General features: G+C 42.4%; 1 protein-coding gene across 1 annotated transcript in view; it reads left to right on the top strand.

Moving 5' to 3' along the window:
• The window catches only part of LOC114043283 (acid-sensing ion channel 2-like), a 354,478-nt gene extending 346,733 nt beyond the window's left edge, over nucleotides 1–7,745 (top strand). Inside the window, exon 11 of the mRNA XM_027862355.1 lies at nucleotides 6,806–7,745. Coding sequence (XP_027718156.1) covers nucleotides 6,806–6,907 — 102 coding nt within the window. The 3' untranslated portion in view covers nucleotides 6,908–7,745. The remainder of the gene's footprint in view (nucleotides 1–6,805) is intronic.
• Nucleotides 7,746–14,751: the final 7,006 nt, after the last annotated feature.

Genomic DNA, 14,751 nt, shown 5'->3' with positions numbered 1-14,751 from the left:
AAAGAAAGAAAGAAAGAAAGAAAGAAAGAAAGAAAGAAAGAAAGGAAGGAAGGAAGGAAGGAAGGAAGGAAGGAAGGAAGGAAGGAAGGAAGGAAGGAAGGAAGGAAGGAAGGAAGGAAGGAAGAAAGAAAGAAGGAAGGAAAGAGTCATGACTTCCATGACTCTACTTTCCTCCTATCCTAATCCCCCTACCTACCTAGGAATGCTCCCTCACCTCTCTCTCTCTTCCCTGAGATTCAGTCCACAGTCCTCTGATCTAATGGTCAGTACACTTTTCTGTGAAAGTTCATCTATTCTCAGGACTTTAACGATCACCAGAGCAGTTAACTAGAAATTTTTGAACCTCAGGCAAGTAGCATAAATTATGACCATGGCAAGCAGAACCAAAAATGTCTTCTGGAGGCAATGGGTGTGAAAGGGACAACTGCAAAGGAACTCCTCTGGAGGAGAAAGCTGTACCATCTGATAGTTTTCTATATTAACTAATTATTCTTGCTAAATAGATTGTTATCTCCCTTATTTCTAGGCTGCTAAATGACTGCAAGTGCTAAAAAGAACTCTCAAAATGCAGCAGCCTGTGACAAAGACCCAGTCACCCTGCCCTAGTTATAGCTAAATTATAGCCTTAGATATCTCATCATGGCATAATGCATTGGGCACTGGACTTGGATTCAGACATAATTGGATACAAATCTCTCCTCAGACCCACACTAGCTTTGTCACCCTGGACAAATTCTCTCTCTGGACCTCGGTTTTCTCATCAGTAAATTGCAGGTGGGGTCAACTTAATGACCTCTACAATCCCTTCCAGGTATATACCTGTGATCCTGTTATACTATGATTCCCTCAATCTCAATATGTCCAAGCTGAATTAATCATCATTTACTTCCTCCCCTCCACTCCAGACTCCTTTTATAAATTATTTCTTTGCTAGTGGCGTCACCCAGAATCCTAAGCTAGAAACCTAAGAATCATCTTGGACTCTTCTTCCTCTGCCCTTTGCAGACAGTGTTGCTGAGTGCTGTAATTTCTCCTTTGGGATATCTTCCAGATTCATCCCTTACTCTCCATTCCTGTTGTCACCATTGCAGTCCAAACTCTCCTCATTTCATGCCTGGATTATTGCAACATTCTCACGGCTAGTCTCTTGGACTTGTATCTCTTCCCATTCCTGACTATCTATCCCTGGCAATCCTATACACTACTGCCAAACTAATCTTCCTAACAAACCACACTTATGCAGCATAGCAAAATGGAAAGATTCTATTTGTAATCAAAGGACCTGGGTCCAAATCTCTTTCCTATGACTTAGGACCTGTGTAACCTCTGTGGACCTGAGTTTCCTCTCTGGAAAATGAGGGGTTTGGATTAGAGCATTGGATTTGGAAATAAAGAACTGGGGTATGAACTTTAATTCTGCCACTTACCACCTCTGTGATCTTGAGCAAATCCGGGCCTCAGGTTCCCCATCTGTAAAATAAAAGGTTGTACTAGACAACCTCCATATGATCCCATCATTCCCCCTACTCAGGAACCCATGATGATTCCTTTATCACCTACCAAATCAAATCCAGACTGTGTAACCTTGGACAAGTCATTTCTTTCAGCCTTTTCTTCTCTAAAATACAAATGCTTCAAAAAAAGTTCATGTTGTCACTTTCTAGTTCTAACTATAATACTTCTATTAATTATATGCTATATCATATTATAAATTATATAATGATTATAATGCTATAATACAGAGCAACAATTCAAACCCAGATTCTCTGACTCCAAATTCAGTGTGATTTTCCACTCCATCATGCCTTTCGCCTCAGCCTAACTTCCAAAGCCCTCCCTAATCTGCTCCCATTCTATCGGTCCAACCTATTTCTTACCTCTCCCCATTATCCACCTCTGCTCCACCTAAGCCAGTCTCCTTATGACTGCACATTCCCCCATGATCATTCCTGGCCCCATACCTTTGCTCAAGCTGTTTTGGTAACCTGGAATGCCCTCCCTTCTCCCCTCCAACTATCCATATCCAAGCCATCCTTCAAGACCCACTCAGAAGTCAAACCACAGAGTCAGAGAATTTGAGAGGCAGGAAGGACCTCAGTGTTCATTTTATCCAACTCATATCCTAAAGGAGCCCCCACCACAACATACCTGGCAAGTAGTCACCTAACCTCTTCACCAAGATCTCTAATGATGCCTGTCACCTCCTAAGGTACCCTCTTCTTTCATATTTGGACAGCTCTCATTCATTGTTTGATTTGAAGCCTATAATTTCCTCCGTAAGCTCACCGCTCTTCCTCCTGGTTCTGTCCCCCAGGACCAAACAGAACAAGGTTAATCTATCTATATATATAACAACCCTTCATATACTTTTGGTTTGGATTTGGTTTTGGAGGCATTTGGGGTTAAGTGACTCACCCAGGGTCACACAACTAGTAAGTGTCTGAGGCCAGATTTAAATGCAGGTCCTCCTGACTCCAGGACCCACGCCCTATCCACTGCACCACCTAGCTGGTGCAATCCTTCATATACTTGAAGAAAGATATTGTAGCCACACACACCCTCACAGCCCCACCCCGAGTCTTCTTTCTGCCATTCTAAATATCCCCAGTTCCTTCAATCAACTCACATTTCTTAGAGAAAGTTTTAAACACACGTACATGCACACATGCACACACACACACACCTCCCTTTTCTGAACTCCTACTTCACTTACTTAATTGGTCTGCTACATGTATATTCATCCTGTCTCTCCTCCTAGACTGATGACTCCATGAAGGCATCTTTGGATTCCCCATAGAGCCTAGCACTGCGCCATGTACAAAGTAGGCTCAAAGAACGTGTGTTGATTGGCTAATTTTCTTTTTCTCCTTTCTCCCTCTCCTGCCTTCTTCCTCCTCCTTCCTCTCTTCCTTTTCATTCTTCCCTTCCCTGCTTCCTCTTGCCTCCCTCAGGCCTCTCATTGATACCATTCACCTTTCACCCCTCAGTCAGATGGGTCCCTCTGTGTTGGCTAAGTTCTCCAGGCGTGGTCTGCCACTGCATTGCGCCACCTGGCCCCCATTACCCCTGCCTGAAGCACCTCATTTGGTTCCCTTCTACACTCCAGCCCTCCCTCAAGCTTTATTTGTAGCAGTATATTTGCCCAAAGTGTTCAATGTTTTCTGTGAGCACACAGAGGAACAGGGCCAGTCAGATGATTTATGCCCACCTTCTCATGCTGTGGTTTTGCCTCCCATCTCTCCAGCCACACTCTATTCAGAGTTGACCTAAGGAGGGTTATAAAACCATAGAGTACTTTTTTTATTCTGAAACCAAGTAGACTGTAGCCCAGTCCAGCACTCTAAGCTGGCTCCATTGCCCAGGCATACCAGGAAAGAGTTTAACATTTGTTACCCTGAAGTCTGCCTAAAAACTCTCACACGTTACCACTGCCTTCTAGAAACTCAAGTTCACCTGCTTCTCATCTGATCCCTAGACTCCTGCAGAGCTCTTCCAGAGGGCCCTTCATCTAATACACCCTTTTGATGAGAAAATTGGCTCAGGTTACCAGATGTGCAATTATTGGATAATGCATCCTCTTTACAGTGAGCTTAGGTTCAGATCATGGAGATAGCCAATGGTCTTCCCTTCCCCCTCTGGCTTCTACTGATCTAGGCTCCTCATTAGTCCCCAGAGGAAGCTAGAGACAATCTTCCAGACCTATTAATGGTCTCAACTTTCCCCTCTTTCCTCCCCTCTTGCTTTTCTTTTCATCATCCTCTCTCTTCTGCTGGCATAGTCTCCATTTTAGACAAGCAGAGTTCGGTACAGGAAAGACTGCTGGATTTGATATTGGAGTTCAAATCCTGGCTTGGCTACTTCCAACTCTATGACCTTAGGTAAATCTCTTCACCTCCATGGGCTTCTGTTTCCTCTTCATAGCACAATCACAGATCAGGGCAGGGGGGGTAAGGAGAGGTGACAATCTTGTACTTGGAGTTAGAGGACAATAGGTTCAAATCCCACTTCTGCTTCTTATGACCTGTGTGAACTCTTGTGGGCCTCATTTTCCTCACCTATAAAAGAGAGTTGGAGTAGATGGCCCCTGAGGGCCCTTTTAGCTCTGAATCTGTAATCCCATGATCCATGACTCTCTTGTGGTTACATGCCCTCTTGTGCCTCTTCTGGACCCTCTTCCTCTTTTCTAATCCCAGAAGGAATTTGCATTTAGCCTACTCCTGGTTTGGCTGTAGGATGTACCCATCATTCCACCCAGTCATCTCACACATACAATGTCTTTTGTCACAGAAGGGAGGGAGATAGAGAGACAGAGACAGAAGAGAGAGGGGAAAGGAGAGAGACAGACAGAAGAGAGAGGGGGAAAGGAGGGAAAGGAGAGACAGACAGGAAGAAGAGACAGGGGGAAAGGAGAGTGAGAGACAGAGACAGAGAGACAGAAAAGAGAGAAAGAAGAGAGGGGGAAAGGAGAGACAGAAGAAAGAGGAAGCAAAGGGGAGAGAGAAAGTGTGTGGGAGAGAGAGAGAGGGAGAGAGAGAGAGAGAGAGAGAGAGAGAGAGAGAGAGAGAGAGAGAGAGAGAGAGAGACTATCAAAGCTCAGGGCAACCTATCTCAGCTCCCAGCAACCTAATTCAAATACCATTCTATAGGTCATATGATCATAGAGTCTTAGATGCTATAAAGGATCTCAGATGCTACCTAGTCTAATCCCATCTTTTTACAGTTGGGAAAACTGAGGCATCGATCAGTTAAGTGACTTGCCTGAAGTTACACAGGTGGTAAGGAGCAGACTCAGAGTCTGAACCAAGTTCTTCTGACTCTGCACTTTTTCCACTGTACTACACCAAGGAGATCCAAAGGGGTCAGAGGATTAGCTTAAGGTCACATAGTTAAAGTGGCAGAGTCAAGATTTGAACCCATGTCCTTTGACTCCAAATCCAGCAATGTTACCTTCATAACAAACTGAGTAGCAGAGGATTACGGTCCCAGATCCCCAATTCTCTGCCTCCCACCACTTCCTTCTCTGCTCAGGGCTATCTTCCATCCTGGCACCCCCCACTTTATGTCTCCAACTTCAGCATTTGAGAGCTGTGAGCTCAGCCAGGCAGCCCATCCTTCCCCTTTACCCTGGACAGCAGCTAGGTCACCAATACCCTATAGTTGCTACTCCCCGAGTCCTTCAGCAGATAGACGTGAGCAGACCAGAAGGGAAAACTTAGTGCAGTCAAAGACACCAGAGGCAAGCTAGACCATGGAAGCCTGATGTCAAGGGCCTGAAAACAAAGGAATCTTCTCTGGAAATAGAAACAGTGGGACAATTTATTCCATAGAATTGGAGGTGGGGGAGCTCAGGGAGGACCAAGTTGGTGATGCAAGTGAAGCCTTCTCTGTCCATGGAGTAAGCAGTGGATTTAGAGTCAAAGAATCTGACACTGCCTTTGTGACCTTGGAGTTTTTTACCTCCCTCAGCCACAATTTTCTCATCCATAAAATAAAGAGAGGCAGCTAGGTGGTGCAGTGGAGACAGTGCTGGACCCAGAATCAGAAAGACTCCTCTTCCTGAGTTAAATTTGGCCTCAGACACTTACTAGCTGTATGACCCTGGGCAAGTCACTTAACCCCATTTGCCTCAGTTTCCTCATCTGTAAAATGAGCGGGAGAAGGAAATGTCAAACCACTCCAGTATCTTTGCCAAGAAAACCCCAAACGGGGTCATAAAGAGTTGGATGTGACTAAAAAACAAAAAGTAAAAGAACTAGGCCTTGAGGTCCCTTCTGGCTCTAAAACAATGATCCCATGTTCCTATTCACTCTCTAGTCCCCAGTTTCTTCATCTGGAAAATGACAGAATTAGCCTAGATTGGCCTCTAATTCAACCAAGGAAATCAAGTCAACAAGCATTCTTTAAGTACCTCCTACGTGCCAGGCATTTCCTAGCCTTAGTGTCATCGAAGTATTTGTGATGCCCTCTCTCCCTACCCAGAGCCCGAATGATCCTCCTTCCTCCCTCTACAATGTTTTTGTTGTTGTTCAGTTGTTTCAGTCATGTCCAACTCTTTGTGACCCCATTTGGGGTTTTCCCAGCAAAGATACTGGAGCGGTTTGCCATTTCCTTCTCCAGCTCATTTTACAGATGAGGAAACAGAGGCAAACAAGGTTAAGCGACTTGCCCAGGGTCACACAGCTAGTGTCTGTGGCCGGATCTGAACTCAGGAAGAGGAGTCTTCCTGACTCCAGACCCAGCACTCTGTGCACTGTGGCATGACCTAAGAGCTTTGTCGTATTATCCAACAACATAGGGGAAAGCAGAATGGTATGGTGGAAAGAAATATATAGTCAGAAAACATGGGTTCAGATCCCACCTCTGTGATTTATTAATTGTGTGACCTTGGGCAAGACACTTAATCTCGGTTTCATCATCTGTAAAATGGGTTGATTGGATCAGCTGGCCTCTGAGGCCCTTTCTAGCTCTAGTTCTCCAATCCTTTGGCCTGAGGTCAAGTCCTGCTTCAGACCCTCACTACCTGTATGGTCCTGGGCAAGTCACTGAACTTCTCAGGGCCTCCGTTTCCTCATGTGAAAAATGAAAGAGTTGGCCTAGAGTTGGTTCTAGAGTTGAACTAGAACTCCAACTAGAGCTGAACTAGACCGTGGTTCTGTGATTTTTCCAAGACCCTCCCCAGGCTGAGACTTCCCTGGACACAGAATATGGCCAGTATATTGCCCAGTGCCCTCCCAATCAAAGGAGGACTCAGGGAAACACAGTAGTGGTCATGCAATAAGTCTGCTCCGCCGTTCTTCTTCCCCAGAGTACCTGTGACACGATGCCAAACCACTCCGAAACCATCAGCCACACTGTGAATGTGCCCCTGCAGACGACTCTGGGGACCCTGGAGGAGATTGCCTGCTGACACCCCCTGCCCCGAGGACGGTCCCGTCCCCCACCCCGATGAAACCAACCAGAACTTTGAGACCCTGAGACCCAGGAAAGTGGACGGCAAGCTCAGGGCTGAACCCAATGAAAAGAGTCAATCGCTATGCATTTAAAAATATATCTATATATACACCACACATACACACAACAAAACAAAACAAAACAAAACAAAACAATCTGCCAAAACCTAGCAAGAGCCACCTTTGACTTGATTCCGTCCTCGTTCCCCATGGGGTGTGACTCTCTTCTCCAGAAGAGAATTCCATAATTCTGGAACTGTGCGTAAACAAAGCTGGCCATTTCTCCTACTTTACTGCCAAATGTATAAAACACTTGCATGCCTGCCCTTTTTACTGCGCCGTGTCCATCTCTGTCTTTATAAGCCACATTCCTCTCTTTGCGGTTTCTGGTTTTCACTCCGAGGCCCGAGTGCTGGCGGGACGAGATCACAGCCCTGACCTCTTTCCCCGATGACAAAAACCACCTTTACTAACTCTGCTGGCCTGAATGAGAATAAAAACCAAGCCACCGAGTATGAATCTGACAGACCCTTGAGTGCATTTTTGTCCTTGTGTAGTTTTCACTGGTTCTTCCAAGAAAGGGCCGGGCATTGTGACGGCCACGCCCTCCTCCCTAAACCCCAGCTGGCCCCATGGGGTCCTTAGCACCAAAGGGGACCAGCTCCCAACTGCCCAGGGAGCCTGGGACAGACTCAGTGACCTGGAAGATCTATTCATGACTCCTCTGTTGTATTTCTATTGTCATGTAGCTTGTATACTCTGGTCCTTTTTCTTTGAAACGGGTGAGGAAAAGGTTGGTTGGTTTTTCTTTTTTTCCGTTCATTTTTTGTTTAAAGCTTTCATGGGATTTCGTTTGTTTGGAATTTTCTTTACCCTTAATTTATTCTGTGCTTCAAACCACAATCATATTAAAGCTGGTCTTGTGGAAATGGCCAGTCTGTGTTCTTTCTGCCTTGTCTGCAAACCCTAGTCAGTTTCTCAGATGAGACAGACTTGGGGCCAACTGGCTACAATGGGCACAATCGTCCTGTGGCTTTCATGTCAAGGGGGCTGGTGGGCTGGAAGCTGACCAAGGAGATGCATTTTAGAAAAACATTTGTTTCAGGAAGCCAGAATTTAAACCAGCCCTACTTGGCAGGCCTGTTGATGAGGGTTCTCATTGCCTATTTCACAGTAAATGAGATTTCAGCAAGAATTGTACTCAAAAGGCAAAATTTGTCGACTGCCCTGCTTTGGATTTTCCATGGGACTCAAAGCACCTCACCTAGTCCTAAAAGGCACCCATATCATCATATTATTCATGATTCTCCACTGGTCTGGTCCTGTGTTTGGGGGTAGTATGGAATAGTAGATACAACATTGGACTTAGAATCAGGAAGACCTGGGTTCAAATCCAGCCTCACATACTAACTAACTATGTGACCTTGGAAAGTCAATTAACCTCTCAGCCTCAGTTTCCTCATTTGTAAAATGAGAGGATGGACTTGATGGCCCTCTAAGGCCTCTTCTAGCTCTCAATCTGTGATTCTACAATGCCTAACAAGAGCCATAGGCCTTGAACCTTCAGCCTAGTATGATGGAATAACCATTGAGTTTGAATCCTAGCTCTTCTCCTTCTCCACCGTGTGACCTTGGAGAAATGTGATTCATCTTTCTGAGCTGTAGCTCTCTCATCTATAAAATGAAGATATTGACCTCAATGACTTCAAAAAATCTCTTCTGTCACTCTCTCGGTGACCCTAAGATCTTTGCTCATCCAAACTTATTTCACCTGTGTCTTATTCCCTTAGGATCCCACTATTAACTAACTACTTGGATAAACTAAATCGGATTAAGGTCTCAATAGCCAACAATAGGTATAGCACCTCCTTGGTAACATTTGCATTTTAGCCTAGGCTTTCAATGCCTTAGCCCACATTATCACATGGAAAATGGGTTGGGGCAGCCTGGATCTGATAGCGACAAGAAATCTTGTACTGACGTTGGGCACTAACCCCAAAGTGGCAGTTTTCAAAGTATGGTCCACAGTAGGGACCTCCAAGTATCTTAATTATGAGAAAAGAAATGCTGATAACCCCACAATGACCACGCCTCTGCTTCAGGCATGGATTCAGTTATCAAGTGGCAGCATGATACAGTGGGAGAAGTTATGACTTTGGGGTTCAAAATTCCACCTCTATTATTTAATACCTGTGTGACCTTAGACAAGTCATTCCACTCCTCTGGACCTGTTTCCTCACCTGGAAAATAAGGGGGCTGGACCAGCTGACCTCTGAGACTCTTCTGGGTCTATATCTACAATCTTAAGGTTTCTCTCCAAATCAAAATCAAAAGCTTTCTCTCTTAAGTTTCAGGCACCAGAACTGAGAGTGCTATTTGGACCTCTCTACATGAAGAGCTATATAGGGTGTCCCAAAAGCCTTAAGTAATTAAAGCTTAAAACCATTTAAGCTATTAAGGCTTTAAACTGCACTAAGACTTTTGGGACATGCCACATAGTAACATGTTCACTGTAATATACAACCTATGTACTAACCTTTATCCTTCTCCAATATTTTGATACAGCATGACCTGGCCTTCAAAACAGAGCCTTAACAAGCATATTTTTTGCGTGCATGTCTCCAGGAAGAGCTTCACAAAGCAGGCCAGAGAAGAGTAGCATGGAAAACGACCTCACCCCAACTTTTTTTTTTAACAAATTCATTTGAAGCAAGAAAAACAGAGACTACAGGACACGGCAAAGGTGGTCCACCATGGGAGAAGGGGCAAACAGGACAGGAGTTCAACTGGGGAAGGGAAGTCAAGGGAAAGAAACTTCTGCTAGTTTCCTATTTTGATTAGTCTTGCTGAATAGGTGCTAAGCTCAGTTGTTTCTAGCTGCTAAAGGAGTATAAGTTTTGCTAGTACCCTCTACATTTTGACACCCTCCCCCACTGCCATATCCATAGGCCCATCCTCCAACACATACTCATCAATCATGTCTTTTTATTAATCAACAAGCATTTATTAAGCACCTCCTAGGTACCAGATGCTGTGCTAAGCCCTGAAGATTGAACAACAAGAAGGAAATCATTTTTATCTTCAAGGATCATACATTCTAACTTGGAAATATACAGTGGACCCACAGAAAATTAAAGCCTCAACTACACCCCATGGGCTGCTGTAGATACTAACCAGGCTCATGAAATTGGTGGTATTGAAGCAGAGAGTTTTATTATCAAAAATGTTTCAGAGACAGCTCAGTGCATTGGAAAGAATACTGGATTCACAGTCAGGAGACCCAGCCTCTGGTTTTCTTGCTATGTGATCTTGGGAAAATCATTTCACCATTCTGAACCTCTATTTTCCTATCTCTAAAATGGGGGTAATAAGCTCTGCCTTCTTTAGGGTCGTTGTGAGACTCAAATGAGGTAATATGTGTGGAAATCCCTTGGAACACTGCTCAGCTTTTTGCCAATATGAGGGATTACTGTTGTATATTTGGGGAGAGATCATCTTAATTCACCTATAAAATAGTCTCTTTGTAAATGTCTCTTTTACTCTCCATCCCTCTTACTGATTTTTTTGTGCCCATGTTGGGTTTTTCAGATGGTTGGGGTAGTAGGTTGTTTGTTTCTTTTTTCATTTGAGGAGAGCAAGTAGACAAATAATAGGGTAATGGAGAAGGGAATCCACTCACCAAGCATTTATTAAGCAGTTGTAATGTGACAAGCCTTGTGTTACGTTCTAGGGACACAAAATAAAAAATGAAACAGCCCCTGCCCTTAAGAAACTGAAGTCCTATTTAAGCTGAAATGTGCAGTTTGTTGGGGATGTAATATATAAACTGATAAGTAAATATAAAGAAATTAGGGAGGGGGAGTCATTCTTTTTCCATAATATTCAAAAATGACATCGTTGAATGTTCTCTGATTTTGTTAAAAAGATTCTCTGTTGATAATGAATCTGCCTAAAGTCATCCGTTGTACCTCTGTGTAAACATGGAGAGCGAATACCCTCCAAGAAATGCCAAGCCACATTTCATGTCTTTGCCTCCCTGGCAATGAATCCCATCCTAGGTTGACCATTTTCTCTCCAGTTGGATCCAGTTTCACACTCCCTCTCCCTCAGCCCCCAGAGCAATCTCTCCATGCAGTCTGTTTTCCAGATATGCTGATGTCCTGCACTGTTGGCTATGGCCTCTGGCACTGCAACCCAGAGGAGTGTGCCCAGCACTGGCAAGCTGAGAGCTGCCCCAGGCTGTGTCTTCTTGTTCCAGCTGCACCAAGCCCTCAGCCCTTCTGGTAGCTCTGTGTTCTCTCAGCATCTCCTCTGGCACTGGGTTTTAGAAATGTTTTGAAAGCCTTGACCCCTCTGGACTCTCATCTGGTCAGCAACACAACCATCACCACCTCCAATATGAAAATGGAGCTCTGTTCATTGGTCCTGCTCATGACCTACATATAGCTTGACAGAAATACAATCAACCTCCCAAAGTCACCCAAAGCACAATGTCTGCCTGACCTGTTAGAGATGGACACAGATGCAGAACTCTCTTTTTTATGAGATTGCATACTGAGGAGTTTGTGGGCTGACATTCACTAGAAGATCTATTCACTGGCCCTGAAACAAGATCGCTTAAATCTTGGAAAGCCAAACCCAGGTTTATTTGTCCCAGCCTTGTCTGAGTACATAAACCAAAGGTTATCTGAGAAACATCAGGCCAGATTTCATGCTGTGGCATGATGTACCTCATGCCAGGCTAATATGTGCGGACTCTTTATTCCACCTGTGGACACCTGCTCATGATGCAAGAAGAGCGACTACTATAACACAGAGAGGAATGTGTACTATCTGCAAATGTAGATCCAATTCAGAAAAGAAAGTTGTTGGGGGTTTTTTTTCAATTGTTGTGAGACTTGAATTCTAACTCAATAGTTCTAAGAACAAGGTCTGTGAGAGACCTCCAAGTATCTTATTAACATTCATTCATTCAACAATAAAGCACCATGGGGTAAATAACAACACCAAGCTTAAAAAGCCACTGGGTCTAAGCTAGCTTGTCTAGGCTGGCTGCCTACCTAGGGAAAAGAACATGGAGGAAGACGGTGGAAAAGGGGAAGGGTGATAGATTGAGGAGGGAAAGGTGGGGAGGGGACATCAAAGGGTTATGTCTACCCTTCTAATGTCATGAATTCACTACAAGGCACAATGAAAAAAATCAGCATGCCTTCACAACTTACTTGGAAAGAAACTCTACTTTGCCAGCTTAATGTAACGAAAAGAGTGCCAGAAAAACCGCCATGAAAGATGTTCAGACTCTGATTCATGCAGGGCCTAATCATAACTTCAATAAACCATTGGTGAAGCGAAGAGTTGGTGAACTACAAGTGCAGAGTGAGACATATTTGTCAGATATGGCCAACGTGTTTATTTATTTTACACGAATGCACTTCTTTGTTGCAAAGGAAGGTTCTATGGTTTGAGGGAAGAAGGGATCATTGGAAAGTGCCAGTAATACCATCTCACACCTATCAGATTGGCTAATATGACAGAAAAGGAAAATGATAAATGTTGAAGAAGATGAGGGAAAATTGGAACACTAATGCTTTGTTGGTGGAGTTGTGAACTGATCTAACCATTCTAGAGAGCAATTTGGAACTATTACCAAAGGGCTATAAAACTGTGCATACCACTTTAATCCAGCAATACCACTACTAGGTCTGTGTCCCAAAGAGATCATAAAAAGGGGAAAGGACCCAAGTGTACAAAAAATATTTATAGCAGCTCTTTTTGTGGTGGCCAAGAATTGGAAATTGAGGGGATGCCAATCAATTGGGGAATGGCTGAACAAGTTGTGGTATATAAATGTAATGGAATACTATTGTGCTATAAGAAATTATGAGCAAATGGATTTCAGAAAAACCTGGAAAGACTTACATGAATTGATGCTGAGTGAAGTGAGCAGAAGCAGGAGAATATTGTACACAGTAACAGAAACATCGTGAGATAATCAACTATGATACTTAGCTCTTCCCAGCAATACAATGATCCAAGATAATTCTAAAAGACTCATAATGGAAAATGCTGTTCACATCCAGAGAAAGAACTGTGGGGTCTGGTTACAGATCAAAGCAGACTATTTTCACTTTTTTATTGTTTTTTTTTGTTTTTTTTTCTTTCTTGTGGTTTTTCCCTTTTGTTCTGATTCTTCTCTCACAATATGACTAATGTGGAAATATGTTTAATATGATTGTACATGTATAACCTATATCAGATTGCTTGTTGTCTTGAGGAAGGGGAAGAAAAATTTGGAAATCAAAATCTTGTAGAAATGAATGTTGAAAACTGTCTTTACATGTAGTTGTAATAAATAAAATACTATTAAGTGGGAAGAAAGAAAAAAGGAGGCCAGTAATATTTTCAAAGCATCAATATAACTTTTAAAAAATACATCATATGGGATTTATACCAGGAATGCAGGGCTGGCTGGTTCAATATTAGGAAAACTATCACCATAATTGACCATATTAATAACAAAAACAACAAAAATTGTATGATTATCTCAATAAATGCAGAAATTACTTTTGACAAAGTACAACACTCATTCCTGTTAAAAACATTAGAAAACATAGGAATAAATGGAGCTTTTCTTAAAATGATAAGTAATATCTATCTAAAACCATTAGCAAGCATTATCTGTAATGGAGATAAGCTAGAAGCCTTCCCAATAAGATCAAGGGTGAATCAAGGATTCCCATTATCACCACTATTCAATATTGTACTAGAAATGCTAGCTATTGCAATAAGAGAAGAAAAAGAAATTGAAGGAATAAAAATAGGCAATGGAGAAACAAAACTACCACTCTTTGCAGACAATATGATGGTATATTTAGAGAGTCCTAAAGAATCAACTAAAAAAAACTAGTTGAAATAATTAACCACTTCAGCAAAGTTGCAGGGTATAAAATAAACTAACATAAATCATCAACATTTCTTTATATTCCCAACAAAGTCCAGCAGCAAGAGATAGAAAGAGAAACTCTATTTAAAATAACTGCAGACAATATAAAATACTTGGGAGTCCACCTGACAAGATAAACTCAAGAACTATATGCACACAATTACAAAACATTTTTCACAGAAAGTCAGATCTAAACAATTGAGAAATATTAATTGCTCATGAGTAAGTTGAGCCAATAAATTAAAATTACAATTCTAACTAAATTAATTTACTTATTCAGGGCCATACCAATCAAACTACCAAAAAATATTTTATAGCACTAGAAAAAATAATAACTAACTTCATCTGGAAGAACAAAAGGTCAAGAACATCAAGAGAATCAATGAAAAAAAGTGTGAAGGAAGTTGGTCTGACAGTACCAGATCTCAAACAGTATTACAAAGCAGTATTCGTCAAAACAATCTGATACTGGCTAAGAAATGGAGTGGTAGATCAGTGGAATAGATTAGGTACACAATACACAGTAGTAAATGACCACAGTAATGAAGTGTTTTATAAACTTATTGATCCAAACTTTGAGGGCAAGAACTCACTATGTAACAAAAATTGCTGGGAAAACTGGAAAGCAGTTTGTCAAAAGCTAGGTATAGGCCAAGATTTCACACTGTTTATCAAGACAAAGTCAAAATGGGTATGTAATTTAGACATAAAGGGTGATGTCTTAAGCAAATTAGGAGAGCACAGAATCATTTACCTAACAGATCTATGGATAAGGGAAGAATTAATAAACAAGAGAAAGCATTATGGGATAATTTTGTTATATTTGATTACATTAAACCAAAAAGGTTTTGCATAAAC

This window comes from Vombatus ursinus, unplaced genomic scaffold, assembly GCF_900497805.2.
Source record: "Vombatus ursinus unplaced genomic scaffold, bare-nosed wombat genome assembly UNPS02014768.1, whole genome shotgun sequence".
Classification (NCBI taxonomy): domain Eukaryota; kingdom Metazoa; phylum Chordata; class Mammalia; order Diprotodontia; family Vombatidae; genus Vombatus; species Vombatus ursinus.
This window is presented reverse-complemented; position numbering and strand designations above follow the sequence as displayed.